The sequence below is a fragment of the Uloborus diversus genome, chromosome 6 (assembly GCF_026930045.1).
Source record: "Uloborus diversus isolate 005 chromosome 6, Udiv.v.3.1, whole genome shotgun sequence".
NCBI classification, from domain to species: Eukaryota; Metazoa; Arthropoda; class Arachnida; order Araneae; family Uloboridae; genus Uloborus; species Uloborus diversus.
Window position 1 is genome coordinate 142530927 of NC_072736.1, and position 16313 is coordinate 142547239.

At 33.7% G+C, this 16313-nt stretch overlaps 1 protein-coding gene across 1 annotated transcript in view; it reads left to right on the top strand.

Annotated features, from left to right (window-relative positions):
• The window catches only part of LOC129225016 (agrin-like), a 150149-nt gene extending 140047 nt beyond the window's left edge, over window positions 1-10102 (top strand). Inside the window, exons 24-25 of the mRNA XM_054859562.1 lie at window positions 5785-5888; window positions 9486-10102. Coding sequence (XP_054715537.1) covers window positions 5785-5888; window positions 9486-9625 — 244 coding nt within the window. The 3' untranslated portion in view covers window positions 9626-10102. The remainder of the gene's footprint in view (window positions 1-5784; window positions 5889-9485) is intronic.
• The last annotated feature ends 6211 nt before the right edge of the window (window positions 10103-16313 follow it).

The following is a 16313-nucleotide window of genomic DNA, read 5'->3' on the forward strand; positions in this document are numbered from 1 at the left end:
AATATCTCAACATTCTTTCGGGGGGGGGGGGGGTGATGAGAAAAGAGAAAATTTAGGTTAATTTTTGAGTGATTTTTTTCTTTTTTTTTCGTTTGCAATGATTATTTTACTATGTTAAAGGAAGTAAAAAGTACAGTTCACGTAAGCAATTAACTGCTATGAAAAAATACAAAAGCCGTTTTTGTAAATACATGAACTGATAACAGGATTTAATCTAATGAACCAGCAAACTCGAAAGTTAGTGTTACGTTCATTGCCCTTATTTGTGTTATTTATATTATTATACTAGGGGGATACCGCGGGCCGTCTGCTTGCAGCCGCTCTGCCACCTTATCATGTACTGTAATTCCCTTAGTGGTAGTTCTGAATTACAATTTCAATATTAATGCAAGCCGTATGAATTCTCATGTTCCCCCCCCCCTAAAAGTAGTGGTTACTTTCTGTTTTGCGAAGACAGGCAAAGATAGGTTTGTTTTCAAACTAAACCGCTAACTTCTGTAGAGCAAAACTAATTTGGATGGGTATATTTATTAAATTGAGACGCAACATTTACAGTATTTGCTCCAATGTTCAAAGGGTGAATGCAAATGAGGAATTTAAGATTAAACTAACTAAGTCACCTGGCGTTTCACAGTCTACCTTGAAAATAAAAATTATGTGAAGTGACGCGTGTTCAACAATCAGGCTTGAACGGGAAAAAAAACTGTAAAATTTTACGGCAGATTTCGGAAAAATAACCAAAAAGTTTAAATCCCCCCGATTACAGGAGAAGCCTTTAAAACAAAACCCAGAATTTTATTTGCTCATATTCGAGACAAAAATGACAACAGATCTTTCGTCTCAATAATTTTCTTCTCCGCTACAAATTTTAATGAAAGCATTGTCTCGGAAAGTTGTGATGAAGCACTGAATAATAATTTAAATGCAGGTAAGCCTTCGAAAAATAGGGATTTTATGTCGAAATCTAAATGTCATAATCAATTCGCAACTCCAGAGCTCGAATACGCTACCTTGCGGTTATTTACAAAACTGCCGAAAAAACTAAAACATTGCGTTCCACGTGTTCATTTTGGGAAAAACAAAGTTTGTTATATGTATTTTTTTTATTTGCGTAATTCATCATTTGGAATCGTCATCCGCAACAGCGTAACATCAAAAATATCTGATATAAACTGTGAGTACACATTTTATTTATCTTGTTCTGAGTGAATTTGAATAAGTATCAGTTTTTCAATTCGATGAAAAAAAGCGGACTTAACAACATTGACTGGACACTATAGAGCCATACTGAAAAATTGATACTTTTCCTAAACCTAATTCCACATGAATGATTTAAATAACCTTGTTACTATAGCATCCAACTGAAATGGACAATATGCAAATAAATTTTGTTGAAAATATTTATCGCAGAACAGATTGAAAAATCCAGAAAGAACGTTAGGAATTTGAACAATAAAAAATAAAAGCTTGGAATTTTTATCGCTATAGTATCGCGCTAAATTTACTTTATTGCTCTGCAAAAGTTGACATTATCGGTGGAAGAATTTCGCCAAAAATCTGTTTATAGGGTTATGGTTTTAGTATTGTGTGAAAGAATAATGTATCTTGAAAATATTTCGCATATCAGTGAAATCATTTCCGTGACGAATGAATTAATGCATGATGATTTCTTTTGATATCCAATCATATAGTCATAGAAATAAATTATCTAGTGTTAAATGTTACTCTTGACATTCTGTCACGTATGTGCACTATGTGACAAAAATGTCAACAAATGCCAGAAATGTCACGAAACTGGACATAATATGTACTAATGTATAGAAAAAACGGTACAAAATGAAAATGCTGTTCGAAGCGAACCAAAAATTTATGAATACCGAATTCAACATCGTGAAAATGGCTGCTTCAGAACAACTTACTGTGTGTTCTGCATTATTTTTTTACTTTCGTAATACTTTTTGATTTCTAATCTCTTTCTACATGGGTCAAAATAACCAAAAGACTTTGAAAAATCTTTTCAAATGAATAAAGAACAAAAAATTATACCTGCGAACAAAAATTTCTGTCATTTCTTAAGTTTAGAAGCAATTTATATGTTACGGCGTGCGTTTGTTTTAGTTTTTTCGTCCGCCATTAGACAGTGACTACATCTTCCCCTATAGTTTGTTTGAGTTGCGAATAGTTTTTAATTAAAATCCCCGCTAATTGTTATCGTAGGATTATGTTAAATATCCAAACATACAGACGGGAAAATTACGAATCCATCGATACCTGGTTCGATGGTCAGTTCATTGTCATTCGAGAGAAGAAACTTGGACATAGATACAGAGGTATATACATAGATTCATACGCTCAGTTTTTAATTATGTAAGATTATGCAAAAGATATCAGTTGGTAATCAAGCAGACAGGTAGATTTTGCAGTGACTGGAATTCGGTCAAGACCTGTAAAATTTTGCAACTATCATTTTTTCTGTCAATATCAGCTTGGTCGAAATACAAGGTCCAGCTATTAATTTCCAGGACTGACGAAACTTCAGGAGAACGAAAAACCGGACGATGGAACTAATGATTGCATATTGAAGAGCGTTTTCTTGCGCATGTGCAGTGCAATCGGTGTCCTTCTGAAGTGAGTGGTTCTCGTAGTAAGGCGCATTAAAACATAACGTCTCAATTCCTGTTGTCACCCTTATGCGAACTTCCAGCCTGCGTACGGACTGCTACCGACCTGTGTGTGGATCACCATCGACGTTTTCGCGCCCGTCCCGAAAGTGTTCAAACCATTCAAAAGATCAAATGAATTTGTTTCAACATTTTGTATGTTTTAGCAGCTGTCCTGCCCAATTTAAAGCAAAATTTAATGTTAATTCTTTGCTTCATTTTTACTTTGTTAAGAGGAATTCGAGAGCTACGTTTTGATGCGCCTTTCAACAAGAACCACTTACTTTAGAATGACGCCGATTGCACTGAACCTGCGCAAGAAAACGCTCTTCAGTATGCCATCACTAGCGTCATCCTCCAGCCTTTCGTTTTCCTACAGTTACGTCAGTCCTGGAAATTAATAGCCGATTCTTGTGCATTAGCTCTTATTAGCAAGGCCTAAATATTTCTGCTCTTAGTTTTTGGGAACGAAAAAAATTGGTCAAAAATGGGAAAACTCCAAGTTATCAAAATCTTCCCCATTCCATCATTTACGTTGAAAGTGCACTAATCAGTAATATGCTCTGCATATACTAATTAAAAATTTTGTTTAAAATTGTTTTTCGCCTAATATCCTCTTTCATTCTGATTCTAATTTTCTGCAAAGGTTTTGAGCATCATCCTGATTTGGTACTAACCGTTAAAAATTACTAACCGTGCCAAATTCGCCAAGAGATATTTGAAGCACCAAATCAATAGGAAACAAAAGACATTTATTAGCTTTAAATTGGTATTTCGTTCCAATAAAAACCTTTTGTTGTTAACAATTAATCAATTCGATAAATTTTATTGGATAAAGTTCAGCCCTTAATAAGTTCGCTCGGAAGTTTTGGAAAAATAATTATTGCAAGCGTTCGAGCCGTCACGCATCATACGAACAAACATCATCGAGGTAGTTTTTTAAGGGCCTTCCAATAATTCCGAATTTTTTGCCTTTGAAATTAATTTTCGAGAACAATGGAACATTTTGATTGTCTGTATTACATCGTAATCAGATTATAAACTATGTTCAAAATTTTAAGTCTCTGCCTCATCGGGAAGTTAGTTAAAAATCAATCACAGGATATTGCACGAACATACGCACTAGAGTTAAAAAAAACATGGTAAAAATAACAAAAGTCATACTACTCCCCAATGCTTCTCGGAAAAAAATATATATATAACGTTTTCAGGTTCTCGAAAGAAAAACAAATGACTTATCACGTTTTTTAAGGTAATTTGGAATTTTTAATCAAAGAAAAAAATATTATTATTAATTTACGGAATACTCACTTGGCAGTTATCTTTGTCGCTATAACTTTGATTTGTCAGGAACAAAGTAAAGGTTTTATTTTTTAAACATTTCTTTTCAGTCTTATAAATTTGTGTATATTATAACAAGGATGAATTCGCATGCCAAACAGCATGCGAAAGGTTACGCGAGGTATCTGTATAATCTCACTATTGATTTGCAAAAATGCCAAATTACTACATGTAAATGCTAGCAAATTTCCATTATCAATTTGTAAAACAGATACTTGTTTCACATGAAAAACAATTTAAAATATTTAAATTTCATTACTTTAACTTCTAAGAAATACTAAAGAATACACTGAAGAGACACTTAACACATTCCCGTATTAAAACTTCCAAAGCCGTTATCATAGACATAATTGGAGTGAACCGTGCGAGTAAATCGTTCACATTTAACACAAGAAATTTAGGTTTTGTTTGGATTTGTCTATCTGTGTGATTTGGCCTCCAGTTGCAGATTTCCTACTAAAAAATGAATGCTGATTTTCAACAAATGAAACACACCAACTACCCGCTTGTGCTGTTGAAAGAAAACATTAGACTAAACTATACTGAGGCACGAGTTCAGCTGAATTGAACTGTTAAATTGCATTCTGCTGAATTGCACACTCAAAAATATAAGGTTTTAAGTGAATGGTGTGGCTCAAGACCCCGCGCGAGATTTCCCGTTTTAAGAAGCACATGAAGATTATATTATGTTGTAGACGCAAGTTAAGCGTCCATGCGCATTTTCTTAAGCGCTTTAAAAACACATTGATACTGTTTGATATTTTCTGATTAAGCTTGACCCACATTAAAAGGGCTTCTGTGTTCAGAGCGGAACTTAAAGGCATGCAATACTATAATGTTTCAATTTTATTTATTTGTATGTACAGGGTGTTCCGTTTTAACCTGCAGGACCTTTATTTTCGCAACCGTTAATCCTAGATGTATACTTCCAATTGCAAAAATGTTCAAAATCAAATGCAGGGTTAAGATATCGAAAGTTTGAAGTAAAAATAAAAATAAGTCAAAAAGTTTTAAAAAAAATAACTTTTTATACGAACCCCAGGTCCAGTAACTTACATTTAGGGATATAATCTCCTTAAAAAAATAATTTCAACACAAAACGTTTGACATTATTACGACCAATATTCACCCAGTTATGAAACGCAGCGTTTTGTGACTTACACCACTTTTCACTAGCCGTTAATAACACCTTTTGGGGGGAAATATAGCAGTTAACAAGTGTTTAAAATTATGTATGCGTAGCGTGTGGTTTTTCAAATTGTTTGTTGTTTTGTAGTGTGTTTTGCGTATCACGGCATAAAATTTGCATTTATTTTTGAGTATCAATGAAAAATATAAATAACTTTTCTTTTTTTTTTACTTTGATAATCTGTCATTCTTCTGAAAAGGCGATGAGTTCTAATCTCATGTTCTGTATGGTCACTTAAAACTTTAAACTGGAATATTTCCTTGAGTTTTGGTCGCACAAAGTTTGTGTTAGTAATACTTTTCAATGGAGATTATTTCTCTAATTCTTAGTTAGGGGACCTAGGGCCCGTATAAAAAGTTAAATTATGTATTTTTTTGACTCATTTTTATTTTTGCTTCAAACTTTTAATATCTTAACTCTGCATATGATTTTGAACATTTTTGCAATTGGAAGTAGGCATTAAGGACTAACGGTAGCGAAAATAAAGGTTTTGCAGGTTAAAACGGAACACTCTGTGTAGTAATTTATGTGCTTTAAATCAATTTAGTATTCAAGGAATTTAATTTTGTTTTGTTAATGCATGTGTATTTTTAGAAATAACCGACATGGCATGCTACAAGTAGATGATAATACACCATCGGTAGTAACATCCACACCTGACAGCAAAAATGTTGAAACCGATGGAGTTTTATGGATAGGTAAGGATTGGTGTATGAGTGTATGTTTTCGCTCATGCATTTACGTTTTTATTAAGAATTCGAATTACGTTATTTAGTTTTGCTCAATAATCTTTTGTTTGTTTGGTAATTTGAGATACAGTAACCCCTGGCTATATCGTGCCTTGTTATACTGCGCATTCGTATATATCGCGCTTTTCGTCTGTCTCCCGAATAAATAAATAAAACTTAGCTTAAAGTGAGATCACTTAAGTTGTAAAATCATTGTATTCTCTAGAAATATTCGTTTCTTCCCCTTTTCAGTCAATAATGAAACAAAAGCGCATTCCATTTTGAACTCGCTACATTTCAATAAATCTTAAATTAAATCTTTATTTCACCAAAAAAAAAAAAAAACAATTGAAAAATTTTAGATATTTTATTTTGATTTCTAGACATCTAAAACAACTATCTTTTACTACTTTTGCTCAGAAATTCAGCTTAATAGGGATAGGAATAGGCTAGATTAATTTTAGATGCACATATCAGTTACTTGAAGCTTGAAGGTTAAAGGGATCACTGTTTTTAAAGACCTCGGTTATATGACGCTTTCGGATATATCGCGTTTTTTATTGTCTTCCGACAAGAGCGATACAACGAGGGGTTACTGTTCTTAAAAAATGCAATAAATGATGATGCGTTATTCATATTAAAAATTTGAACAATGATTGTGATGGAATTTAAACAAAGAAATGGAAAATAAATCGGGACTGAAAATTTACTTCGTTGAAACGGATATTGTGTTGTATTGGTGTTCTTTGTAACTTGATTTCATTGTATCAGAAACTTTTATTAATCGTACTTCTCTATAACCGGAAAATTAAATGTGGTGCGTCACGCATGTACATCGTACAACATTCTTTACTTCTGAAATCGGCATTTCTCTTTTTGAAACTGTAATTTTACGCTTCTTATTTCTAGAGTGAACTTCAATTTAATGTTTGCCAAAACCACAAATCAGTCACTCGCAAACTAGTTAGGGATTGCGTGCTGTGCAGATAAACTGTATTAATGAAAGGGATAAAATCAGTTGATAATGAAAACCAAACATTCATTTCGTTTAAAAGAATACGAGTTATGCATGCAGTGTTTTTTCCTAATTGAATGAGTGGATTTAACTGTGCGTGTTGAGAAACAAAGTCAAGAAATGAACAAATGAATTTCTCAGACCTCAAAAGCGGAAAAAGAATAAAACATTTTAAATAAAATTTACAGCGAATGGGTTAGTATTTATCGAGTTTCGACTTGTTATTCTCTTAAAAGAAGAAAAAAAAAACATTTTCTTTCACGCAACAAAAAGAAAAGAAAAAGAAAAAAAAACATTTGTTCTAAGCAGAAGAAAACATTTCGGGTGTCTTGGAAAATACAACCGGTTTTTGGTAGAAGTTTACCCTAGATGATTTAAGACATTCTTCTTTTTCTTTTTTTGCCTCTTTTACGACTGATTTAGGAACGACTTCTTTTGCTTTTAAATAAAAAGGGGGAAAACTCCAATACATAGATCGGATTTCAACACGCAAAATTTTTTTTTTATAAGAAAAATTTATAAATTATTTAGTTTTTTTAATAAAATTCAAAATTGTCATATTTTTAACACGCCTTTGAATATTTTACTAAACTTCTCGTCACAGTCGTACACTAGTATCGTCTAAGTAAGTTTTATTTCATTTTCCCCCGTTATGAAAAACGTATAGTTCAACAATTAGGAACTGTGCATTCAAACTTTAACAGAATTTGACGTCAGATGGCAACCTCTTCATCGTAAAAGGACAATGTCATATGAGGCAGTGAGAAGCAAAGGGATACATCCCGAGTGTAGTCTTTTCTTTTTACATAGAAAATGAAAGAAAGTTGAGAGATAAATATGAGAATGTGTAAAAGTACATTCAGAAATTCAATGTAGGGCAGAATGAAATACCGGGGCAAAGTGAAATGGTAACTGTGAAAAAATAACTGTTTTTTTCTTTGCGTCACCTATCTGGTAATATTTTAACCATGTAGCACCACATGTGAGGAAGTGATAAGCAAAGGGATGTAAGTGGACATTTTCAAGTTTTGAGTAAAATGCGTTTCAAGATTAGCTTCTAGGTAGGCTTTTATTGATTTTTTTTTTAATCATGCTGTATAGCAGCAACTACCAGGGCTACTATTACCATCTCTTGCCCCATGACAGAGGAGATATTCACCTACCATGTGTACTGTATGTCTCCAATTTTTTAATTTTGTTACTTACATCCCTTTGCTTCTCACTGCCTCATATGTAGTTTATGAATGTGCCAATAGTCACTAGTAATGACATAATACATGTTACAATCCAAAAGTAATGAGCCTCACTTTATACTGACGCATGCACACCCTGCAGCTCGCTCCACTTGACAGCAACGGTGGTGGGGGTTGTTGGCTTTACAGCGAAAACCCAGGTCAGTTGCCTCCCAGCTTTCGGAGCGGCACCATCGGTTTTAACAATAACTCCTATACGGTGATTCGTGACACGGCGATATGAAAAGTTCGTCAGAGCAACGCAAAGAAATCAAATTATGTTTGCGGTTTCCTTACCAAACGTTCGCAATGCTTCAACAGGCGTTTGGAACTGAGTGTCTGTCCTATTACCTAGTAAACAAATCGCACGAGGCCTTTCGTAAGGCCAGGAAGTGGTGACTGACGAACCCCAGTCTTGACGCCCATTCTCGGCCCATACAGACGTAAATTTGTAACGAGTGCGTGGTTTTTTGAACATGGACTGTAGTTTGAATCTCTAACAAGTAGCAAAAGCCCTGGACTTATCGGAAAACAAGGCTGCAAAGCATTGTAACGGAGAAGTTGAACATGCTTAAAGTCTGCGCGAAACCTGTGCCGAGAGTTCTGACTGAAGATGGTCCGAGTCAACGCTCCCGTGTTGCCCTAGCCTTCATACAGTTCGGGCTTGTGGCCTCCTGACTTCTACTTGTTTTCACTATTAAAATCGGCTTTGAAAAGAAAACGTTTCGAGTCCATCGAGGACATCCAAGCACGTGTCAAGGCAGCCCTTTCAGGCTCCTCGAAACAGGGCTTAAGGGATGCCTTTAAATCCTGGAAAAGGCGCCTACAGAAGTACATTGTTGCAGGAGGTGCCTATTTTTAAGACAATTAGGCAGTTGTATCAATAAGCTCAATAAATCTGTCTTTTTAAACGAGGTTCATTACTTTTGGATCGCACCATGTGTATTTTTAAAAAAATCTAGGACATAAAAGAACGTGCTAGTGACGTCTATCTACAATAAACATGACAAAATGAATCTTGTCTCAGAACCGCAAAATCTCTGCAACGGAAGTAAATGAGGTCTTAAGACGTCGTTTTATGTCAAAGCCACTTACTGTTAATCGACTTCCAATCATAAAGCTCAACTCTTAATTATATTATCAACTCTCAATGTAGTTAATCAATTAAAAAGTTAAAATAAGCAACGGGTTAGTGAAGTCATGAGCATAATTATATTCCTGAAACATTTTAGCAAAAAGATTGGCTATGTGTATTGATATTTCAAAGCAACAACTGTTGAAAAAATCTATTCGAATTCTAACTAATTTCTCATTTTATAGGTGGTTGCTCAAATTTACCCGCGGGCCTTCCTGATGCTTATTACAAAGGTTTTGTGGGCTGCATTCATTCCGTTATAGTCAATGGAGAGGCATTGAAGATTGCAATTCAAGGTGTCGCTCAAACTTGCCCACACACGTGACACATGAAGTAAACACATACGAAAGAAATCTGACTGGTGCTAAATAAAAGGACAAAACATAAACTCAACAAACTGCTTATAAAAGCCAAACACAAATCAAACCTTATATCTCTATTTCCTATTGAAGGGTGGACGTATTTGCTATTTTCATATTTGCACAATACCTGGTTTATTAAACTAAAAATACAGTTTGCATCAACCATTTAAAGCAAATATAGCTTATGTGTATACTTAAACTGATTTTTAAAAAGATCCAATGAAGGTCTTGCGATTTTCCCGGCACAAAATTGTTCCAATTTTATCGCAAATGGTTCTTAAAATTATTTATTTATTTATTTTTTTAAGGAGATTTACCCCATATGAGACTTTTTCATTTGCTGATTCTTAAAAGGTACATAGATGCAAATAAATGAACAAGTTGCTCAAACAACATTTTTTATATTTTCACATAGCTTAAACTCCTTATCGGATATTATTTTATGAAACTTTTATTAAATAAATAAGTAAATTAATAATAGTAAATGCTACTAAAAAAACACTTATAAATAGATTTTAAGTTTTTATTTTAAACATTATATGTATATTTAAATTAACTTCTTTTTTTCACATTTTTTATATATTATTGTCTGAATAATATAAATTTAAAATCAGAAGAATAAAAGTTAAAATTCTTTTCAAAAATTTAAAATTATAAAATTTTCTAAAAAAAAAAAAAAAAAGAAATATTTCACAATTTGTTCTCATTGGATAAACCTATATAACACCTTCATTTAAGTAATACAGTTGAAACCATTTACTCAAAGTTTTTCTTTTATTTTTTTGTTTTCGCAGAACACTCCCCTGCGATTTTAAAATAAGTCTAATGAAATGCTTTATATTAAAGAAATTTAAACTTGTAGATCGTTCTGTTATTCAGAAAAATGACAATGTTATTACGTTTTGCCTCATAAAAGAATTTTTAAAAAGTACACACGAAAAACTTGCACAAGGGGCCTTGTATATACATGAGAAATGTATATAATTATATAAAATCTTAAAATTTAATAAAGGCATGAGTTTCTGGCATGTTTTATAACTGTGGAGTGATGAAAGATTGAATAGTTTTAAACCCACCACATTTGTAATAAAAGAATAATAAATTGTTGTATTTTAATTATTTATACTGCAGTGTCTGGTAATTTTTTAGTCTACAAACATCTCAATTACTTTCACCCACTTATACACAAAGTAAGTACTTAATAACAGAGTTTAATTTGTATTTGAGTTTTCAAAAGCCAAGCTGAAATTATTAGGTTTATTATTATAATATGTGTTATACGGGGTATTTAGGCTGTTTACCAATGAAAACAAAAGGTCTTACGGACGGTAGTCCTTCAGACTTCTTTAGATTGAAACTAAGCCTCACTTATAGTATTCGGAATCAAAGAGTTGTAAATGCAATATTCAACATCAACGTGTTTGATGTGTTACCGACAGATTCCGTCGATTTAATTTTCATTCCCATTTTTCAAACTTTTCATCTTACCCATTTTTTTTATATAACCATTAAAATAAAAAGCGGAATATAGGACTTGATCCAATACCAGGATAATTGACCTTTCCTACGTTATTTTTAGTTTGACATGTTAAGAATGGTAAATTAGGTCTATACCAATATCAATATTATTTTTAACGCACACTACTTATTACGTCCTTACACTTTAAGATTTGGTGCATCCTTTGGCTCAGATTTTGGTTCCTGGAGAATGACAACTTTTTGAAGACATAGTTGCGAAATTCGTCCAAAATTGAATTGAAGAACATCTGTGGGGACATTTGGAATCAAGACATCCGATTTCCTCAAGAGAAAACTTAGGAGTTGTAACTACTCATAGGATGAACTGCTTCCTATTCCATGAAAATGCAGCTCATAACATCTATGAATCCATCATACGTCGAATGCAATTTTTCATTTATTCCAAGGGTCATAATACAACACTTTATTAATACAAAAAAGCGATAAAGGGTGCACACATACGTATATATTATATATATGTTTGCGTGTGTGTGTGCGTGCGAGTGTGTATAAGTATCTGTAACAGCTGATCCTTAAGTTTTAACTCTTGCAAGAGTGTTCTTATTTTTGAAAATTCACTCTCAGAATGCAAGTCAATGGGGTCGTTTCCGAAATATTAAAGTATATTTTTCTGAAAGAGCATGCTTAAAAATAAAGGATTTGATCATTTAAAAAATAACTTGACAAAGTTTACTATGTATAAAATAATTATTTAAATCTGTGCGCAGACTCAATTTTATTTTTTATGTTTCTGCGCATGACATTACAAATGATGAACTGCCATTCTCTGTTGCCATTAGCACAGAGGGCAATATTTAATTCAATTCTTTGCTCAAACGTAGTGGCAACGATATGGTTGATAGCAAGCGTCGAGCGCAATATGTAATTAGCTTCTGAATTACCATAACCTGGAAATGCGGTAGACTGCAAGCGTAAATATTCAGCACGCCAGTGGAATGCTCTACAGTACATCATTTGGGACGTCATAAAGATCACACCTTGTTTGAAAAGTCTTATTGTTTATTTAAAAAAAAAAACAATAAGTATTGGGAAAATAAAAGTAATTTCTGGGTCCATGTTTTTTTTTTTTGCTCATTCTATCAATTCAAGTGACTAAAAGTAGTACTTTTGACTGAAGGAAACAGCCCCATTAACCGTTTTCCCCGTCATATTTAGTGGTTGCCTACTTTCTTATCATGTCATAACATAACTTAAAATACCCGAGTTGATAGCTGCCACAGCATAATTAAATTTAGTTTCATCGGCGATTACATTAGCTATTGCGAATAACGTTGCGAAAAAACCAAATAATTGTTTTTTTTTCTTTTTTTTTTCTTTAAAATGGTGGAGGTTTAACTGCCACTAGACAAATTTGACTTTCCACATTTGAATAATCATTTGTTGTAGCTGTTTTCATTTTGATTTTATGTAAGCAGTGTCAGAAATTTTGATTTCAAATACCATAAATAATAAAATTTTATACACTAAGCACTAAAGTCTACCATTAAATAATATTGAAAGATTAAACAGTATTAATAGAAAAAGCATTACATGTAACAACAGTAAACACAACTTAAAACCTGTACCAAATTCAAAATTTATACGCTAATCGTCGCGAACGCAATATGAAGTGTCGCAAATGTTAAAAACATTTCAATTGAAATTAGAAAATGTGGCTTGAAAACCATGCCCAGTTGAGACAACGTCGACTAGTACGTCTCACGTAACGAGCAACCACTGTTTGAGTGCCCCACTTCTATGCAACGGAAATACCTCTTAAAAATAACACATGTTTATTGTAAAACAGCTGAAGCGATTTATTAATAAAGGCAATGTAAAAAATAGAAGCAGCATTTTTGTGTGCAAGGCATCGCTATCCCTTATTCAAGCATACACGCGTCACACAAATTGACAATGGCTCAGAGCAATGACGATCGTTCATGCAAATCATCACACTGAAAGAAAGTTTTTTTTTTTTTTTGAGACCAAGTTTCAGATCTAAGTTCATAATTTTACGACTGACAGACAGACACACAGATAGAAAGAGAAGAAAAGGTCTTACTGAAAGCCATATAAGTATCATTTGGTACCATCATTAAATACTTTGCAAGAAAACTTTTTTTCAGCTTATAGATTATCGTTCTGTGTTTCTGCCATCACTTGATAGTATGTTTGTAGCATCAAAAGTGTAAATATTATAGAGGAAAATGTGTAAAGGGCAACAAGTGTAATTAAGGGCACCCCTCCCTAGCGGCTATGGCAGGTACTGAAGTTTGGCGGTGAGGACTGTAGATAGTGCAGTTTATTAATACAGGATAAGAGAGAGTAGTTGGAAAAATTCTGTTGTTGTTGTTACTAATACTAAGTGATCTAGCAACAGTCAGATCTGATCCATGAGTCCATACATTCTTGCGAAGTCAATGACTGCAAGTGGAGATAATATTAGGTCTTCCAATCCTAGACCCAAGCAGTCTAGTACATACTACGAGGAGGTTGGCTCTAGTTGGCTCTTTTTAAAGGTTAGGAAGATTTTACAGCTGGAGCCGAAAGTCAAATCCTGGTAAGATAACCACTCTTAAGTCTAGAAATTGCTGTGATGTCTGATCATTTACCATCCAGCTCAAGAAACTGTCCCCTTTCTACAATACCAGGTTCAGCTGGGGGAACAAGCTATGTTTACCTGCAACTTCTTTTCCGTACAGAAGAAATCTCTTGGAAAGTGAGAATTGTAACTTGTCAATGTCTCCGTGGAGTCTCTTTTAGCTAACGTGTAACATTGACCCGATAGGGTATCTACTAGACATGAAAATATCTTGTTTGTGACACGTGTTTCAGGTTATCAAGTAATTGCAAACCAACTTGGTCACTAACTTGATTCCAATTTTATAGGTGCTAAATTGCGCTTCGGCAGTAGCTAAGTATCCAAATATCTTCAGAGCTGGTGTCACTTAAGATGACTTCCAATCTGACATTTATTGCGATGAGTTCACTTCTAAAAACTGAGGAGTTATCTGGATTACGTTCAGAAAATTCTAAGAATTTGTTTTACATAAAAATTCCGCTTTCTGATTGGTTTAGGTCGTTTTTGCTTCCATCTGTGTAAATTTTGTTGGCATTTTTAGAAATGTAGCTGATAACCTCAAGAGACAGTCTGAGATAATCAGGTACTTGTAGCGGTTTTTTTTGGGTAGGTTCCTAAATCCGTACGGAAGTAAACATTTGGTAACCCCTCGACAGGTCAGATGCGTGGTTTAAGAGAAGTAGGCTCGATTGAGTATAAAAGGATGTCTATGCCTTCTGCCAGGCTAAACATGGCTGTGCCTTTTCAGATGCTGATTTGTGCTCTACCTACAGAGATAAACAGAAGGGTGATTTTGACTGTTAAGACTTTTTACGTTTGTTAAAGTATTTTACTAGACGTGCGTTTCTGACGTGATTTAGAAGTGGAAATCTGCTTCATATAAGACGAATTCGTTGGGAAAACTATTCCTCAAACCTGTTACGCTTTGGGCTGCACTCAATTGAACTCGCTCCAACTTTTCAAGATTGGTATAGGAGGCACAAAAATAAACTCGGAATCCATATTCCATGACAGGTCGTATTACACCCCAGTACGTTGTCACACAGGAGTGTTTTAACACCCAGTCTCTGCCAGAGATGGAATTCAGTGGCAAAATTAGTTCAAGTAGTGTTATGCAGCGTAAGTTATTGTGCACATTGGCGTTTTTCTAAATTGCAAACTTTTAATAGTATGGGAAATAGTTTTCTTTTCATGTTCTTATGTTCATTTAAAAACATTTCATAGTGATATCTGGAAAGCGGAGATCTTAGGCGATATTTTGAAGTATATCTTTAGTTACGCACGCACTGTAAAAAAAAAATGTGTAACCTTATTTCGTAAAACCGGTGGTATTTTGCTGCATCCACAGAAATGGAGTAACTTAACACATAAAACTGGTGTAACGTTACGCTTCGCTTATATCGTTGCACCAGTTTTCTCAGTTAAGTTACTCTATTGCTATGGATGAAGCTAGCACCGGATTAAGGTTACACAAAATGCAGAATGCTGCCACTGTATCTACGGAGTAAGGTTACCCTATTTTTTTCACTGCGCTTTTACGTTCCATGTGACAGTGACCATCTTTCTTTGGTGTAGTTAGTTTGAATATGGGCCCCAATTTTAACGGACAGCATAAGTATACCACCCTTCTTTTTTTAACAACAAAAAATATTTCTCAATCTATGCAACTTGCATCTTTCGTCATGTAAAGTTCTCTGAAGACACTCGGGGAGAGGTATGGGTGAAATGGGTTATGTACCAAATGTGGGCTCACTTAGTGGGTTGAAACAGTCAGTTATGTTTGCAATTTCAGTAAGTACTTTTTTTTCCTGTTATAAATATTTTCTGTACCATTTTTTTAAGGATTTTTTTTTTTTCCTGTTTTCAAATTATTTTTCTGCCTTTTTTAAAGAAGACCCATATTTACAACCCATTTTTTCTGGTGCTTTCTTTAAAGCTTTTTTTTTTAATCCTCGTTTTGAATAGGAATTATTGATATTATCTATTGTTTTACCTTCTAGCGTTTAGGATGCTTATTATATTTGTTAAAAAAAATGAAAAAATCTGGATGTATTTGAATTGAAAGTAATTTTAAATCAAAAACAAAAGAGGGTGCTATGCTCATATTCATTTCTTATTCTCTTTTTTCTGTCTGTACTCATTTTTGCGATTTTTGACATTGAATTATGTTAAGAGACTCAATGTTTCATGGAATTGATGCCCAAGCAAAGGATGAAGGATGTATTTTACTTTAGGGAAAGTTCTTTTAAAGAACTCAGGATTCTTTCAATTTCACCGAGCAATTTAGTGATGTTAATTAGAGCTGGGAATATTGATTGAAATGTTTGTTAATTAAATTAATTACACACAGGAAGGAAGAAATTTGGGTCAAAGAGCTAATAGAGTTCACTGCGTTTAAATTTAGGACACGAACTTCTATTGGATGATGAGAGATGACTTCTTTTTAATTTAAGGACTTTGATTCACAGCCAGTGACTTCATTTATGGGTAAATTACATTTTCGAAAGTTCTGAATTTTCTTTGTTTTCAATTGTACACAAAAATTTCTTGCT